General features: G+C 42.6%; 5 protein-coding genes across 10 annotated transcripts; 1 reads left to right on the top strand and 4 right to left on the bottom strand.

The window, feature by feature from the left end:
* Positions 1 to 684: 684 nt before the first annotated feature.
* On the bottom strand, positions 685 to 1,284 carry Xport-B (exit protein of rhodopsin and TRP B). The gene is made up of 2 exons (XM_018001062.2): positions 1,152 to 1,284; positions 685 to 1,092 (listed from the first exon to the last, which is right to left on the bottom strand). The coding sequence occupies exons 1-2, from the start codon at positions 1,199 to 1,201 to the stop codon at positions 789 to 791; spliced, it is 354 nt and encodes a 117-aa protein (XP_017856551.1). The 5' UTR covers positions 1,202 to 1,284; the 3' UTR covers positions 685 to 788.
* On the bottom strand, positions 1,242 to 1,802 carry Xport-A (exit protein of rhodopsin and TRP A). Its single transcript, XM_018001063.2, has 2 exons — positions 1,443 to 1,802; positions 1,242 to 1,381 (listed from the first exon to the last, which is right to left on the bottom strand). The coding sequence occupies exons 1-2, from the start codon at positions 1,648 to 1,650 to the stop codon at positions 1,242 to 1,244; spliced, it is 348 nt and encodes a 115-aa protein (XP_017856552.1). The 5' UTR covers positions 1,651 to 1,802.
* Positions 1,803 to 2,557: 755 nt separating this feature from the next.
* On the bottom strand, positions 2,558 to 4,944 carry LOC108609335 (solute carrier family 22 member 13). The gene is made up of 3 exons (XM_018001106.2): positions 4,062 to 4,944; positions 3,118 to 3,768; positions 2,558 to 3,058 (listed from the first exon to the last, which is right to left on the bottom strand). Exons 1-3 carry the CDS (start codon positions 4,774 to 4,776, stop codon positions 2,700 to 2,702), a joined length of 1,725 nt encoding a protein of 574 aa, XP_017856595.1. The 5' UTR covers positions 4,777 to 4,944; the 3' UTR covers positions 2,558 to 2,699.
* Positions 4,945 to 6,164: 1,220 nt separating this feature from the next.
* Positions 6,165 to 9,172, top strand: LOC108609059 (putative fatty acyl-CoA reductase CG5065). Of its 2 annotated transcripts, XM_018000742.2 has the most exons (8): positions 6,165 to 6,324; positions 6,380 to 6,604; positions 6,692 to 6,759; positions 6,821 to 6,916; positions 7,878 to 8,332; positions 8,397 to 8,674; positions 8,733 to 8,943; positions 9,057 to 9,172. In XM_018000742.2, exons 1-8 carry the CDS (start codon positions 6,276 to 6,278, stop codon positions 9,121 to 9,123), a joined length of 1,449 nt encoding a protein of 482 aa, XP_017856231.1. In that variant the 5' UTR covers positions 6,165 to 6,275; the 3' UTR covers positions 9,124 to 9,172. The 2 variants fall into 2 exon arrangements, with proteins under 2 accessions (XP_017856231.1, XP_089332658.1); XM_089476532.1 differs by lacking the exon at positions 6,165 to 6,324 and having other exon boundaries at positions 6,361 to 6,604.
* Positions 9,144 to 13,959, bottom strand: LOC108609058 (organic cation transporter protein). 5 transcript variants are annotated; one of them, XM_089476529.1, is made up of 5 exons: positions 13,593 to 13,959; positions 10,828 to 11,586; positions 9,926 to 10,432; positions 9,721 to 9,864; positions 9,144 to 9,646 (listed from the first exon to the last, which is right to left on the bottom strand). In XM_089476529.1, exons 2-5 carry the CDS (start codon positions 11,525 to 11,527, stop codon positions 9,240 to 9,242), a joined length of 1,758 nt encoding a protein of 585 aa, XP_089332655.1. In that variant the 5' UTR covers positions 11,528 to 11,586; positions 13,593 to 13,959; the 3' UTR covers positions 9,144 to 9,239. The 5 variants fall into 5 exon arrangements, with proteins under 5 accessions (XP_089332655.1, XP_017856230.1, XP_089332656.1 ...); XM_018000741.2 differs by having other exon boundaries at positions 13,696 to 13,959; XM_089476530.1 differs by having other exon boundaries at positions 13,713 to 13,959.
* Positions 13,960 to 14,459: the final 500 nt, after the last annotated feature.

The raw sequence follows: 14,459 nt of genomic DNA, 5'->3' as shown, positions 1-14,459 counted from the left end.
ATAGATATATTGTCAGCAATTATATGAAGTAGTTTATATAGTTTATATAGTCTGCCACATCGAGACTTTGGCGCGAGTTTCTTATAAACTAAAAAGCAATATACTTGTTCTATTAGTTAACTTTTTACAGCTTTCAAAACTCTCTTGATCTATTTTTCCTAATATTTTTTAGTACTTTTTCTAAACTTTTTTATATAATTCTTTGTAAGCTGAACTAGTTAAGAACCTGGCACAACTAACCATAAGTTAAATCTATCTACCTTTAACTATTTTCCAAAGCATTTTCATTTCTCAAAAAATAATAATCATAATCTGGAAAGATGTTGGATAAATCGTAATATTTGTGCCATAATTGAATTGAATACCTGATTGAACATCTAAGAAAGCTATATAAATGCCTAAAGCAAAGAACTTGCACCTAACATCATCTATCATATCTATACACTATATTTTCAACAAATTATTATATTATATAAACGCTTCCACTGAAGCATAGAAAGTGAATAAGAATCATAAAATTGATATAGAAGTCAGACCAAGCTAAAAGAATGATGAATCAAAAGCTGAAGGCACATCGTACACATATATACATAAATAGTATTTATAGCTGAAGAGTTCAGATAATGTTGATAAATTTGGAAATATATATTCTGCTACAATTGAAATAAAAAAACGCTCCAAACATTTGCGACACAAGCGATTGTTGTATTCTTTAGAAAAAGATTGGAACAATACATATAATATAATCTATATAGTAAATAAGAATATATGATATCATATATATATAACTAGCTTATGGGACTGTCTGCAGCACTACAAAGATCAGGCAAGCCATGGACGCCTGTGATGTAGAGGAAATATAGCAGCTTTTGCGTTTTTCCTGTATTTGGCTCAATGGAGTTTTCTGTAACGATGGGAGCTGCCTGCTTCGTTGGCTGCTCCTTAGTTTCCAGCTCACGCACATAGTTCATAAAGTTGTCCACATTTAGGGGTGTCTCCTCGACGGCCTTTGCCTCGCCTGCCGCTTGAAGTTTACGTTGAAATTCGCTACGATAATAATCATTAATCATGGACATCATGCTCTTCGAATACCTGTTTATCAGATAATAATATATGAAACATATATATTTTATATAGTCCTTGAGCTCTACCAATAGATAATGCCTATCAGCAGAATGCCCTGCATGAATGGGCCCACCATCTTCTCTGTTAAATGCGCTAGCTCAAGTAATTCTCTAGGTCTATTGCTTCTGTTGCTGTTCCCGAAAGCTTTCCCACCATTGGTTTAGCATGAAGAACTGTTCCTTAATATTCGGCCAGGCCATAGTCACAATCAACATCACCGTATTGGCAAAAACAAACAATTTCATCATCTCAAATGCTGGCAAGGAAGAGAAAGAGGATTGGAAAGGGACTTTCATATATAGTTCCTTCTTACAGACCCTCCGGCGTGCGCAGATAGTCCCCGAAGCCGGAGTTTAGATCCTTGTCCTGTTCATCCCTTTGCTCAGGCGCCTTCTGTTCCTTACTGTGCTTGCCCTTGCCCTCGGCCTTATCCTTGCTCTGGGCGTGTCCTTTGCCGTGTCCGCTATGCTTGTGTCTGCCGTAGCCCGTTGATGTATTGGCGAAGGCCGATTTCTTCGATTTCATTGCATTCAATTGGAGCAGAGATGATAGCTGCTTCTGCCCCTGCTCCTGCTCCTGCTGCTGCTCCTATTCCTTCACCTGATCACGATCCAGCGCCGTGCACGTCCTAACGCTGCCAAAGTTGCTCCAGCAATGACATATCGCCACAATTTGCGACCCACTGCCGAGACTCTGGGCAATTTTATGGTTTCGTTTTTATTGATTTGCATTGCTTACTGGCGCCAGGCGGCGGGTCTAGGGGAAAGCACGAGCTCGTGCAAACAGTCAGTAGAGCAATGCGCTTAAAATATCTATGCCTATTATATTTGTCACCCCGAATTGAATGGAGCACACTGGGCGTCTAATTGATTGCTCGAGTGCGTTAACAAAACTATGCATAGATCTGTTTATACGGCTATGCTTCGATTGTATATTAAATATTAAATCAGAAATATGTTACATATTAAATTAGAATTATTTTAAATCACATATTGGATCTTATTTAATTTGTAACATTTTTCATTCATTTTAATTTTATTGATAAACATGAGAAATTTTAATGAATTTTTTAATTATAAGCTTAGAGGCATTTTGTTTTTGTTTTTGTTTTCATTTTTTTATTTTTATTTTTATTATTCATTCTATTTTTAATTTAATAATATATGTTTATTTTGTGTATAAAGAGTCCGAAATCGAATTATAATATTATAAAGTCTAATTAAATATTGAGTTACTCTTGGAAAATCTGAAATTAAAATACTATATTTTCTTTTATAAAACTTCATAAAATATATTATTTATGTAATATATATATATATATATATATATGTAATATAATATATGTGATATAATATTACTTTTCCCCGGCCTTAGGAGGCATTACGGCATAGATCTATCAAATGAAATGCTAGATTGAAGTATTTTAATATTTTCTTTATTAAATACATTTTTTTTGTGCTTAAACTGACGTGTAGATCTATCCCTTATAATTCGTCACATATAACTAAAGCCAACAATTATTTTGATATACAATATTCAAGTACAACTTATAAAACGTTTCCAAATATCACATATTACAAGTGCGTGTTGTAGCAGTCAGCTTCCTTCTGCTGCAGCTGCTGCTCTTGCTCCGCTCTCTTCCCCCTCGCTCGAGGCGTACGCAGGCAGCAGGTGCAAAGCCCGCCCAGTACAACCAGCACACAGAAGACGGACAGAGAGAGGGCGACGTTGAGCTGCTTGAGCAACGTAAGGAACGAGGCGGAGAGCAGCCAGACGCGAGCCCACGTGAGCACAGAGAAGGCAAACGGAGCTCGCTTCTCTGCTGGCAGAGATTCGTCCATGCAGGCAGTGAGCATGGCCTGAGCGCAGGAGACGCCCGCCTTGGGCAGAACGGTCAAGCACATCCACAGCATCTTCTCATAGAGCTCTGGCACTGAAAGCGCAAGACTGTAAATCATTTGTCGACAGGCGAAGCCAGCATGAAACACCTACTCTTCACATCGTTCAAAAGCCAGCAGAGGCAGCCCACGCAGCCGCCCACAATGCAGAAGCCGCCCGCCCACTGCCACTTGTGGACGTTGTGGCTGCGGCACAGGTGGACGGCGAGCAGACAGCCCAGAATCTCAGCCAGGCCAGCGAGCATGGTGTTGGGCGTCACATAGTCGCGGCCAAAGCTGCGCACATTTAGCAGCAGGCCCAGGTGGCTGATGAGGAAGGTGGCCAGTGCCATGTGGGTGGCCAGCATGTGCAGCTTGGCACGCGGATGGCCGTGCCACAGCTCCAGCCAGCGCGCGGCTGGTGGCTGCGAGCGCAGCCTCTCGCCCAGCAGTTCCAGCTGCAGGCTGAGATCATCTGGCAGCCTGGAGCAGCGCTCATTAGTGCGAGCTGCCTGCTGCAACAGCTGCTGCACCTGCTCCACTGCAGCCGTCGGATCAGCGCGCTGCAGCAGCCAGCGCGGCGACTCCGGCAGCCAGGGCAGCAGCAGCACAATGACAAGGGGCAGCGAGGTGATGCCCACATAAACCTGACGCCAGCTCTGGGTGAATGCTGCAATGGCGGGCAGCAGCAGGACACCAACGGACCAGGAGGCGTCATAGAGCAGAAGCACGCCCTGCCGGCACTTGCCCGCTGTTATATCGCAAACTGGAAATCATAAAATAAGCAAATAAAATATATTAAATATTAAAAGAAAAAAATTAAATTAAATAAATAAAATAAAATAAAATAAAACAAAATAAAATAAAACAAAATAAAATAAAATAAAAAATAATAAATTGAATAAAATAAATATGCAAAAATGTGAAATCAAATGAAATAAATTAAATTATAATAAAAATTAAATTAATAAAAACTTTTAAAGAAATTTATAAAATACAGAAATCTATTTTGAGGGATATAAAATCGAAAATTATTCCTTAGGATAACCTGCTACCCACATATGGCTTGTCCGGCTGTCATCATGAAACAGCAGCAGGCGCCGGACAGGCAGCGGAAGGAGCAATGCAAGCTGAAATCATTGACTAGGCCCGTGGCCATGCCGCAGCAGAGCAGGCCCCAGATGCCGACGATGTAGACGCGGCGAGGACTGAGCACTCGCATCAGCCGTGTGGCCACCACGCCGCCGACGAACATGCCGAAGAGATGCCAATACTGGGACCAGGCCACGAAGATGTCGCTCAGGCAGACCAAATCGAACTCCATGATGAGCGAGCGAAAGGCGTGTGCGTAGTTGAACTGCAGGCACTGTCGCATCGCATAGTTGGCCTCGCCATGGGCGACCAGCACATAGCACTGATCGTCCGAGACGGTCGTGTTCCCGGCGCCACCATAGGCGCTCGTATCGCACCAGTACTCCTCATTGGGGTACAGCTCGGGAGCTGTGAATATGATGAGGGCCATGAACCAGGCAGCCGGCAGCTTGCACAGAAAGATGATGAGCACGGAGCGCAGCTGCCAGATGCCAAAGTCACCCAGCACATGCGAGATGACATCTCCTGCTGCCGTCTCTGGCCTCTCCTCCTGCTGCTGCTGCTGCTGCTCAGCATCCTGCTGACTGGTGTATATATAGCTCAGGCGGGCATGTACCTCTGGCGTGGGCGTGGGACGGCGCTTTTTCCACGTGGCCTCAGTCGGACTGTAGCCTTGGTGCATTCTCACATGTGCAGAATCGAGTAACCACGTCTTACGGGCTTCAAACCTCCAGCATAACTGCGACTACGCTTCAGCTTAGCGCCGCCATCAGAAAGTCTGAACAATCGCGGAGCAGAGTCCCCGGTTGGTGCTAGCCGACGATATCGTCGCTAATCAGATTGTCACTAAAATTTATTTCAGATGTTCGACAACGGCAAACATTGAAGTCTGCCTAAACGATTATGTCAACAGGTATTTCTGTTATTATTTTTCTATTTTCTTTATTGTTAAGGTTTTCCATTGTGGCTAATGAGTAAAGAGTATACAGGCTTTTGACAGGGACTGTGTAATGGTTAATGAAAACATCAAATTCACGTGACGTGCATTCCTTTGAATGTAGTATTTGCAAAGGGGGACCAACCCAATGAAGTGAGTTCCCATAGAGTCTATGGATCATGATATGAAGCCGAGTCGATATAGTTTATTAGACTGTCTGCACCATTTAATTATTAATTTTATTAATTCTTATTATTATTAATTATATCTTGCCAGGTGTCAAGGATATACCATACATAAAATCATATCACCCTTCCAGAGAATTTTTACTTGTGTGCATTTTAATGATCTGTTTATCTAGGATTTAATATTTACAAAATAAGTTTATATAAAGTATCTGTACAAGCTAAGTATATAGGCTCATAAATTCTTAAATTCATATCAACAGTATTTAACTATGCCATCTATAGGAATAGTATAGGAATAGCCCTCAAAACCATTTAAAAACATTGTTTAAGACAGAGCAATAGTTTTTAATCAGGTCCCATTCCCTTTTAGCCAAGACTCCAACCCAGTATTTTTGGGCAGCGCCACCTAGTGGCATGGCGAGTAGGCCATCTAATTGAATGTTACCAACAGTCAATTTGAGTTTAAATTGGGAAGTAAAAACGAACAGAAATTATAAATTGATGATTTAATTAACATACGTTTAAAAAGAGCAAAAACTGACAGTAAATTGATGATTTAATTAATTAAATAATCATAAATTTTCCTTTATTTTGTTGAGTCCACGGCAGCATTATTATTAATGGTGTTTGCATAACAATTTTGATAATAATTATAATTTATATTAGCTTATATCATATGTGAATATGCATATCAATATTATTATATATAAATAATAATTTTTGCTATTAAAATATTCTTTGGTTGAGGAATGCTGAGAGCAATGATCAAGATTTGACGTTTTGGACAATTCAAAACAAAACTTATGTAAGCTCCGGCAAACAAAATTACGCGAGTGTTGTTTACGTCGCAGAGCTGAAGCCAATTCAAGTTTAAACTTCGGTTAAGAGTTTGCAAAAAACGTGTTTAGGTAGCACAGCCAGTTGCTGGAAGCTTTTTACTTTCATTGTAGCAGCAACAATTAGCGAAGCTGAGCTGCTGCAGTTGCAACCGGAGAGAGCAGCGGCAAGTGCAACTGCAATCAGTTGCATTTGAGCCAGCACAGTGGCCACATTGAGATGGAAGCCCAGTTGGATATCTACAAAGATGCCGTCGTCTTCATAACGGGCAAGTTTTCATTCTTCAATGATTTCTATTTGCCTAATGCACCTCCATTCGATAGGCGCCACTGGCTTCGTGGGCAAAGCTCTGCTGGAGAAGCTGCTCTGGAGTTTTCCCCAGATCAAGCGCATCTACATGCTCATCCGCCCTAAGGCTGGCGTCTCGCCCGAGCAGCGTTTCCAGAACTTCCTACAGAACGACATCTTTCAGCGCTTGCGCAGCTCGTTTCCAGAGCGTCTAAAGAAAATCTCGTATTTTGCGGGTAACATCGAGGATGATTATTTTGGTAAGTCGCGAGCTTCGAGAGTGAAAATACTGAACGGAAAATTGCCCATAAAGCTTTTCTTTTCGATTTTCTTTTGAATCTCAACAGGTTTGCACAAACGGGACAGAGACGAGCTTTGCGCAGTGGTTAATATTATATTCCACAGCGCCGCGACAGTAAGTTCCAGTTTGATATGGTCTCGTCATATATAGCCATATAGATCACCTCCACTTACAGGTGCGCTTCAATGAGAGTCTCAATGTGGCAGCTCGCGTCAATTCGCTGGCCACCTACAATCTGCTGGAGATGTGCACTCAAATGCGCCAATTGCAGGTGAGAGAGAAGCTTTAGGACGTAGTGGATTGAGTTAGAGTCATTTACTTTAAGTGAGAATGGATTGATATCAACCCAAGCATGAGTCCTTAGGGCTTTAATATGCTTCTGCTGCTTAAAGTTGCTTTTCATACCCTGAAGGTATTGCCAATGGAAAATGCGGTGTAGGCAGATGAAGGCGTGGCTGTGTTGATTTAGCCCCATCCGTCTGTCTATCTGTCTGTCCGCTCGTCTATGTAGCATACATCGATCAAGTTTATTGCAACAATAATATTTTTTATTTTAATGCTAAAGATTAAAACACTTATACAAAATAATTTTTAGATAATATCTCCTACATCCCAATTTTTTTTTCGAGTGTTTTATGAAGCTTCATGCAGACCCCAAACCTCATCGAAGCTTAGTTGCAAATATATCCAATCTATGAATGAGTGAGATTTTTTATAAAATAAAATGTCAAATATTCAATAAAAATCTGCGCATAGCTGACAGTTTCATTTAATTCCGTTGTCAGTCACAATTTATTACCCAAAAAAAGTTTGGCAAATTAGCAAAAGCAACGCTGAGCGGCGAAAAACATTTTCCCTATACGTATGCACACATACAAACAAACAAGCAGGCGTTTTTTATGTGCAGTCGCACACACACACATATGCATACGTTCATATGTGTGCATTCTAAAAATCACAATTGCTATTGAATTGTATTGGATTGGTTTTCCTCGTCCAGCAACCCGACTGGAGTTTTCTTAATTGTATTTTTTTTGTGTAAATTTTATAAGTAATTTTTATGTAAACATTAATTTAATCTTAAGTCTTAAATGAGCTAGAAAAGTTTTGTAAGCATGAGCTTTCGAAGCTTTAAGCTTATTTTAATTGTTAATCATTACAATTGGCATTTATTATAACAATTCAAAACTCTGTATACAAAGTATGATAATTATGTGTGCTTTATTTTGCAGCGTTTTCTGTACGTCTCCACTGCGTACTGTAATCCGGGTCGAAAGTATGTGGACGAGTGCATTTATGCCACACTGCCGCCTGTGGACTGGCGGCAGTTCCTGAGCGCCGTCAAAAAGATACCCGAGGAGTACCTGAACCGGCTGGCCGACTACATAAAGGGCCCGCACGTGAACACGTATACGTTCACCAAGTCGATTGCGGAGCAGATTGTGAACTCCTACAGGGACCGGATACCCATTGTCATAGTGCGACCCTCGATTGTGACGGCCGCCTATCGGGAGCCGTATCCGGGCTGGATCGACAACATACAGGCGATCAGCGGCATTATGATGGAGATCGGCAAGGGCGGCATCAGCAGCATATTGGGGGACAAGGATCTGATTTGCGACATTATTCCCGTGGACTTTGTGGTCAATGCAATGATCATGATGGTGCACAAGGCGGAGCTGGGCAGGTGGGTGGATCGAACAGCCACTCTGAAGGTCTGTAAAGAGTAATTTGAACGTTTGCCCCAGCAGCATCAGCGTCTGCAATGCCAGCTCAGGCTCTACGAATCCCATCACCTGGCAGCGACTCGGTGAACTGACCATGAAGTGGTCCCGCATCTATCCCACCAGGCGCATGATCATGTTTCCCAGCTTCAAGTATCGTCGCGGCGCCTTGAGGCACGAGCTGGCCGTGTGGCTGCTGCACTTTGTGCCCGCGCTGCTGATGGACCTGCGCACTCTGGCGCTGGGCTCCAAGCGGCGCTTCGCCACGCCCATAGCCAAAAAGTTTCGGCAGGCCTGCCTGGCGGGTAGCTAAAAGAGTCGCTCCCTTAAGATCATTCCTTAAGATCATTCTCTCGCCTGCAGGCAGCTTCTTTTCGCTGAACGAGTGGATATTCAAGAACCGCAGTCGATTCTACTTCAAGCAGCTGATTGACAACGGCACTTTTGGCGAGCTCTGCTGGAACCTGGAGGCGCTCGACTACGATGACTATGTCAGACGTCATGTGATCGGCATCAATAAATATTTACATCGGGAAAAGTTTACACTCGATGCCAACAAAATGCAGGTGACCAGGTGAGTTTCATAAACTGGCGATGGCATTGAGTTTCAGTGAAGCTCGAAGCTGTTGAGAGTAAGTGAAAAACTACTTTGCGATATATCTTCCTCTTCTCTTTGCCTACCTGTAGAATATACTGGTTGTGGATATTTGCGCACCTGTGCTTCTATATGCTGCTGGTGTACATACTACTCTAATCAGTAAGATAAGCAATAAATTCTTTCGCTTGTAACTAATCACAGAGAATTGAGTTTTATTAGCTTAGTTAGTATAGAGAATACAAGAGGAGTTGGGGTAGCTCACAGGCAGAGCTCTATAGGCGCGTATTGTGCACATCCGACTCGATGGTCCAGACGGGCGCATTCAGGGGCGACTGCTCCTTCTTGTCCTGCTGCTCCTCTTGCTCCAGCTGCGCCACCACGGGCGCCGTGCTGGTGCGCGGCGTGAGCAGGAGGCAGGTGCAGATGCCGCCCAGAATGCTGAAGACGCTGTAGGAGGTCAGCGACAGGGCGGTGTCGATGCGCTTGAGTACGTTGAAGAAGGGCGCCGAGAGCAGCCAGATGCGCGCCCAGGTGATCACCGAGAAGACGAAGAGCTGCTTCTTGTTCGCCGGCACCAGCTCGTTCATGCAGGCCAGGAGCATGGATTGGGCACAGGACACTGCTGCCTTGGGTATCGTCGCTATGATCATCCATAGCGAGACCTTCAGCTCCGCATTCACTGTAGCATAAAGAGAGAGAGAAAAGGAATTAGTCTAGACTCGGTCAAGGCAAGGAATGTTCTTTAGCACTCACTGGAGTCGGCACCTGTGAAGAGCCAACCCATGCAGCCCAGCATGCCAGCGAGTATATTGAAGGTGCCTGCGCACTGCCACTTCCATTTGTTGTGCTTCAGCGTGAAGTGCAGCGCCAGGAAGCAGCCAATGATCTCCGAGAAGCCTGAGGAAGAAACGTCAGTAAATATCAACAGCTCCATTCGAAACATCACCCAAGGACTCACCCATGGCTATGGTGTTGGGCACCAGGTAGTCGCGGCCAAAGGACCTTATGTTCAGCAGCATGCCCATGAAGTTGATCACGAAGAACGCCAGCGCGAGGTGAGCTGCGACCATGTGCGTCTTGGCCCGCCTGCCCTGCCAGAGCTGCGTCCAGGGTGCGGGCGCCGGCGCTGTCTTCAGCCTCTCGCTGAGCTGCTCCAGCTGCTGCCGGAAATCGGGTGGTATCTTGAAGCAGCGATCGTTGATCTCTGCGCCCTCGCGCACCATCTGCTCCACATTGTCGATGGAGTGGTGATCTATGGCGTGCCGCAGCAGCCAGCGCGGCGAATCGGGTGTCCAGTACAGCAGCACAATCAGCATAACCGTGGGAAACGTTATGCCCACATAGATGAGGGACCAGCTGCTGAAGAACGACGACAGCGTGGGCAGCAGGATGACGCCAATGGACCAGAACGTGTCGTACAGTATGATGGCGCCAATGCGGTGCATGCCGGCCGTAATGTCCGTAACTGCAGGTGGATGAGAAAGGCTTAATCGAGAAGGCATTAAATTTCCCTAATGGGTAATTGATGGGGAAATTGAAAGAAAAATGGGAAGTTACGAGTTGAGGTAGTGGAGATTGCTGACTTTGTAAAGGGAAATTTAGTGCTTTAATGTAGGGGAAATTTGAGAGGATATTTTGAAAATATGGACATATCCTTAATATTAAATAATCAGATAAATTTAAAAGCCGCTAAGACATGAGACTAACAGAAATTCAAATGGAAATTATTTGCTTAATCAGACTGAAAATCAGATCAAGAGAGATTTAGATACATATAAGAGAAAATTTGCTATGCATTGCTTGCGAGATACTAAAGTGGAATTCAAGCAGCATTGAAACAAGAGAAACTTTTTCACTTACATATCGCCTGTCCAGCGGTAAACATAATGGCACAGCAGACGGCCGAGAGGCAGCGGAAGGCGCAGTGCAGGCTGAAGTCCCTCGCATAGCCAGTGACGACGCCACACAGAATCTGAGCGATGGCGCCCACACAGTAGGTGCTGCGCGGACTGATGGCCAGCATCATCTTGGTGCCCATGACGCCGCCAACGAGCACGCCGAACAGATGCCAGTACTGGGTCCAGGCAATGAAGATGTCGCGCAGACAGACCAGATTGAATTGCATAATCAGGGAGTCGAAGCTGGAGACGTACGTGAACTGCTCGCACTCGCTGCGACTGCCCGAGCTGTCGTCCAGCACATAGCACTGGTTATCCGAGATGCTGTAATTGGAGCTGGAGCTGCTGTTCAGGTAGCTGGTGTCGCAGGTGAACTCCGTGCGCGGATACAGCTCCGGCGCTGTGAAGATGATGCAGGCCATGAACCAGGCGGCGGGTATTTTGCACAGGAAGATGATGAGTATGGTGCGCAGCTGCCAGATGCCAAAGTTGCCAACCACATCGGTGATGACGTCACTGCCGGGTGCTGCGGCTGGAGCAGCGGGAATCCGAGCACCTTCATCCTTTGGGTTGGCATGTGAGATATGTCGGTGCGACAGCTGGGGACTGGGCATAGGCGACCGACCGCCGACCGTCTGAACTGTGGATGCCTGATTGATCATTTCCGCGCAGCTCGGCCCAGTCTAGCACATTTTCCGCCCTGACCACGTCCACGGGAGCTCTGCGAATGACAAATCGAACGGCGACCATTTCCATCAGTTCTGCTGTGCGTGACACATTGTGTTCAATTATTTATTTTATTTATCGATAAATATTAACATACGATATAGTATGAAAACATTTGTACCACCCGCCCCCACCCAGCCGGCGCTCAATTGAAATCAATTGAAAGCGGTTACAGCTGAAATCAGTTGACTTTCCACGACAGCCGGCATTGAATAACATGCCGAATTCATCAAATGCCAGCTCCTCGAATTTCGATGCCATGACGGCAGTACGATTTGCCCCTTTGAAGCGACTCGACTTTGTCATTTGATATAAGTTGATAAGAGTTGAAAGAGTTTGAAGACCTAAACCAAAAAGAATCTATAGATATGAGATTCATACCCAAACACATCTATATAAGAAAGATCTGAAAAGCGTTCCCTGTAAAATTCAATTAAGTCAACCAATTTATTGAACAATTTAACACCCAAAACATTCGAGTATTTCTACTCAATGTAAATCAATTTTGAAGCTATTTTTGTATCCTTGTGATTGAATTACCCAATTACGATTTGATTGATATAGATATATACATTTTTAAATATATAATTCTCCTCTATTATTAAGGGTATTCCTCTACCAGTTGGTATTCCTCTTTTTTTTTTTTTTTTTAGTTCCTGGAACTCCGAGTGCTTGTCTGGCTCTACCGCAATCAGAAAATACTTAGCAACTTAATACGTTTTATTTTCTCCTTTTATATCTTTGAGTGGCTTATCAAAATGTGTGAAAAGATCATATAACAATAACGACTTTATCACGATTTTTATTGTTATCTATATCATAGGGTTCGCCTGAGCCATATATTTGTCAAATATAAACAAGATACGATATGCCCTGGAGGCCCTGCGTAAGCTACCAACTAAGAAGTCTGTTGGGTTAACTAAAATCGTATATTTATATACAATTGTATTATTTGTTCGTTATATATAGTCTACAGATATATGGACTATATATAGATATAAGTAAATAGATAGACCCTTTGGCGGATGTCCACGTAATTAAGCTAGTTTGCATACGGCATTGGCTTTTCTAATATATCTGTTTGAGTTAGCCAATATCGTATATTTATATATAATTTAATTATTTGAGTGGCCAATTGTCAAGTCGAGCATATGCCATGGAACAATGCCCTCGTGGCTCCGGCATCTGTCAGCTGTCGCTGTCTGTCGTTGGGCGTGCAAATATTTTAATTTCGAATTCGAGCACTGGTGCTAATTGCAGTGGGCAATCGGTAACGGGTATACGAAACTGGTTCCCCAATATTTCATATTAGAGTTTTCCATATAAATTCCAATCGGCACTTTTCTGCGCAGCAGTCAGCAAACGCCGAGAAAATCATGCGGGCAGGGGCTTAATTTAGTTGAATTACTCGTTGTGCGAATGCAAATTAATTAAGGCCGATACAAAAAAGGGGGACCGGCAGGTGGATTGCAATCCATTAATGCTTTGTTTTGAATATTTTATACATATATTCATTTTATTAGCTGAGCCAATTCAAGTTTTTAATTTCCTTAAGTGGAGCAAGACAGCGAGGCAACTAGCAATAGAACTAAGCCTTTATAAGTAGTGCAAGTGCTGCTGAGAAGCGAGATCAGATATATTATATAGGTATATAGGAAACAATGTTAAAATGTTTGTAGCGCTTGACTTAATACAATATTAATATTAAAGCTATAAATCAGATGGAATTAATTACTACTAGCTTAAAAAATATTTGAGCTGTAGTTCATATTTTTAATTATTAATAAAAATATTAATTCAAAATTCTTTTGAGTATATATAAAACCTGATTTGACAAAAAAAAAAAAAAATAAATAAATAAATAAAAAAAAATAAATAAATAAAAAAAAAATAATAATAATAATAAAATAAAATATTCTTTTTTTTTTTATAAAGGTGTTCATAAAAATGTATAATAAAAGCATAACTGAGAACACTAAGAAAATATTCCAGAAATTTTACATATTTTATGTCATATGCTGCCTGATCTTTATATTAGCGATTGGAGGCTTGATGTTCATAAAATTGATTTAAATAATTTGCGTATTTTATAGTCGTATCTCACTTTTTGTACAAGTTTACCAATTAACACCCAGCCTGCGTCAATTTATTTCGCTCAACTTTCTGCAGCTTTATAGGGCAAAGTTTCTGATGTTTGTATACAAATGAATAACAACTTATTGAACGCGAATAAACAGTTTTGTATGTTCAATCGGATCGTTTGTGGAGTGTCTTTTAATTTGTTTGTTGCGCGCTTTTCATTTCTTTTTATTTTATGTGTTTTTGTGCCGCGCGAACGTCTTAATCGGTCGAGAGGCGGAATCGAACTGAAGCAAATGCCACACGAGCCGCCATATCGAAGACGTCGTCAATGTCGGGCCGATTGTCGCAGCCCCAATCGGCGCGTTAATTTTCTTAATGAATTTGTACAAATAATTAAAAGCTATTGCTAGGGAAACTTTAACCGAAACACTTCCGTTCGAACTGGTCGCATGAGCTGTCTTCCAGCCAAGGGCAGGCAGAAGGCATTTCAACAGGATATTATTACAAGTCTGCGTTTCCATAATTTCCGCACTTAATCAATAACAATTTGGTCTCTCTACTAATGCACTTGACACGATTATCGTCGCTGTCTAGTCCATAGTTTAGATTATAAAGCTATCAATAGTCAATGGATCAGAATGCAGCTATTGCATCTGCCACTCTACTACGGCCGGCTGATAAAAACAATTTTTTAATTGCACTGACATCTACTACTACGGCGGGTATTCTATTTTAATCTTTATGGTACGTACCTGTCGCAATTCGCACTTGCTTAGACCAAGTGAC

The sequence above is a fragment of the Drosophila arizonae genome, chromosome 2 (genome assembly GCF_054131065.1).
Source record: "Drosophila arizonae isolate 15081-1271.41 chromosome 2, UAZ_ARI_1.0, whole genome shotgun sequence".
Lineage (NCBI taxonomy): Eukaryota > Metazoa > Arthropoda > Insecta > Diptera > Drosophilidae > Drosophila > Drosophila arizonae.
Note: the sequence above shows the minus strand (reverse complement) of the source record. Positions and strands in the feature narration are given on the sequence as shown.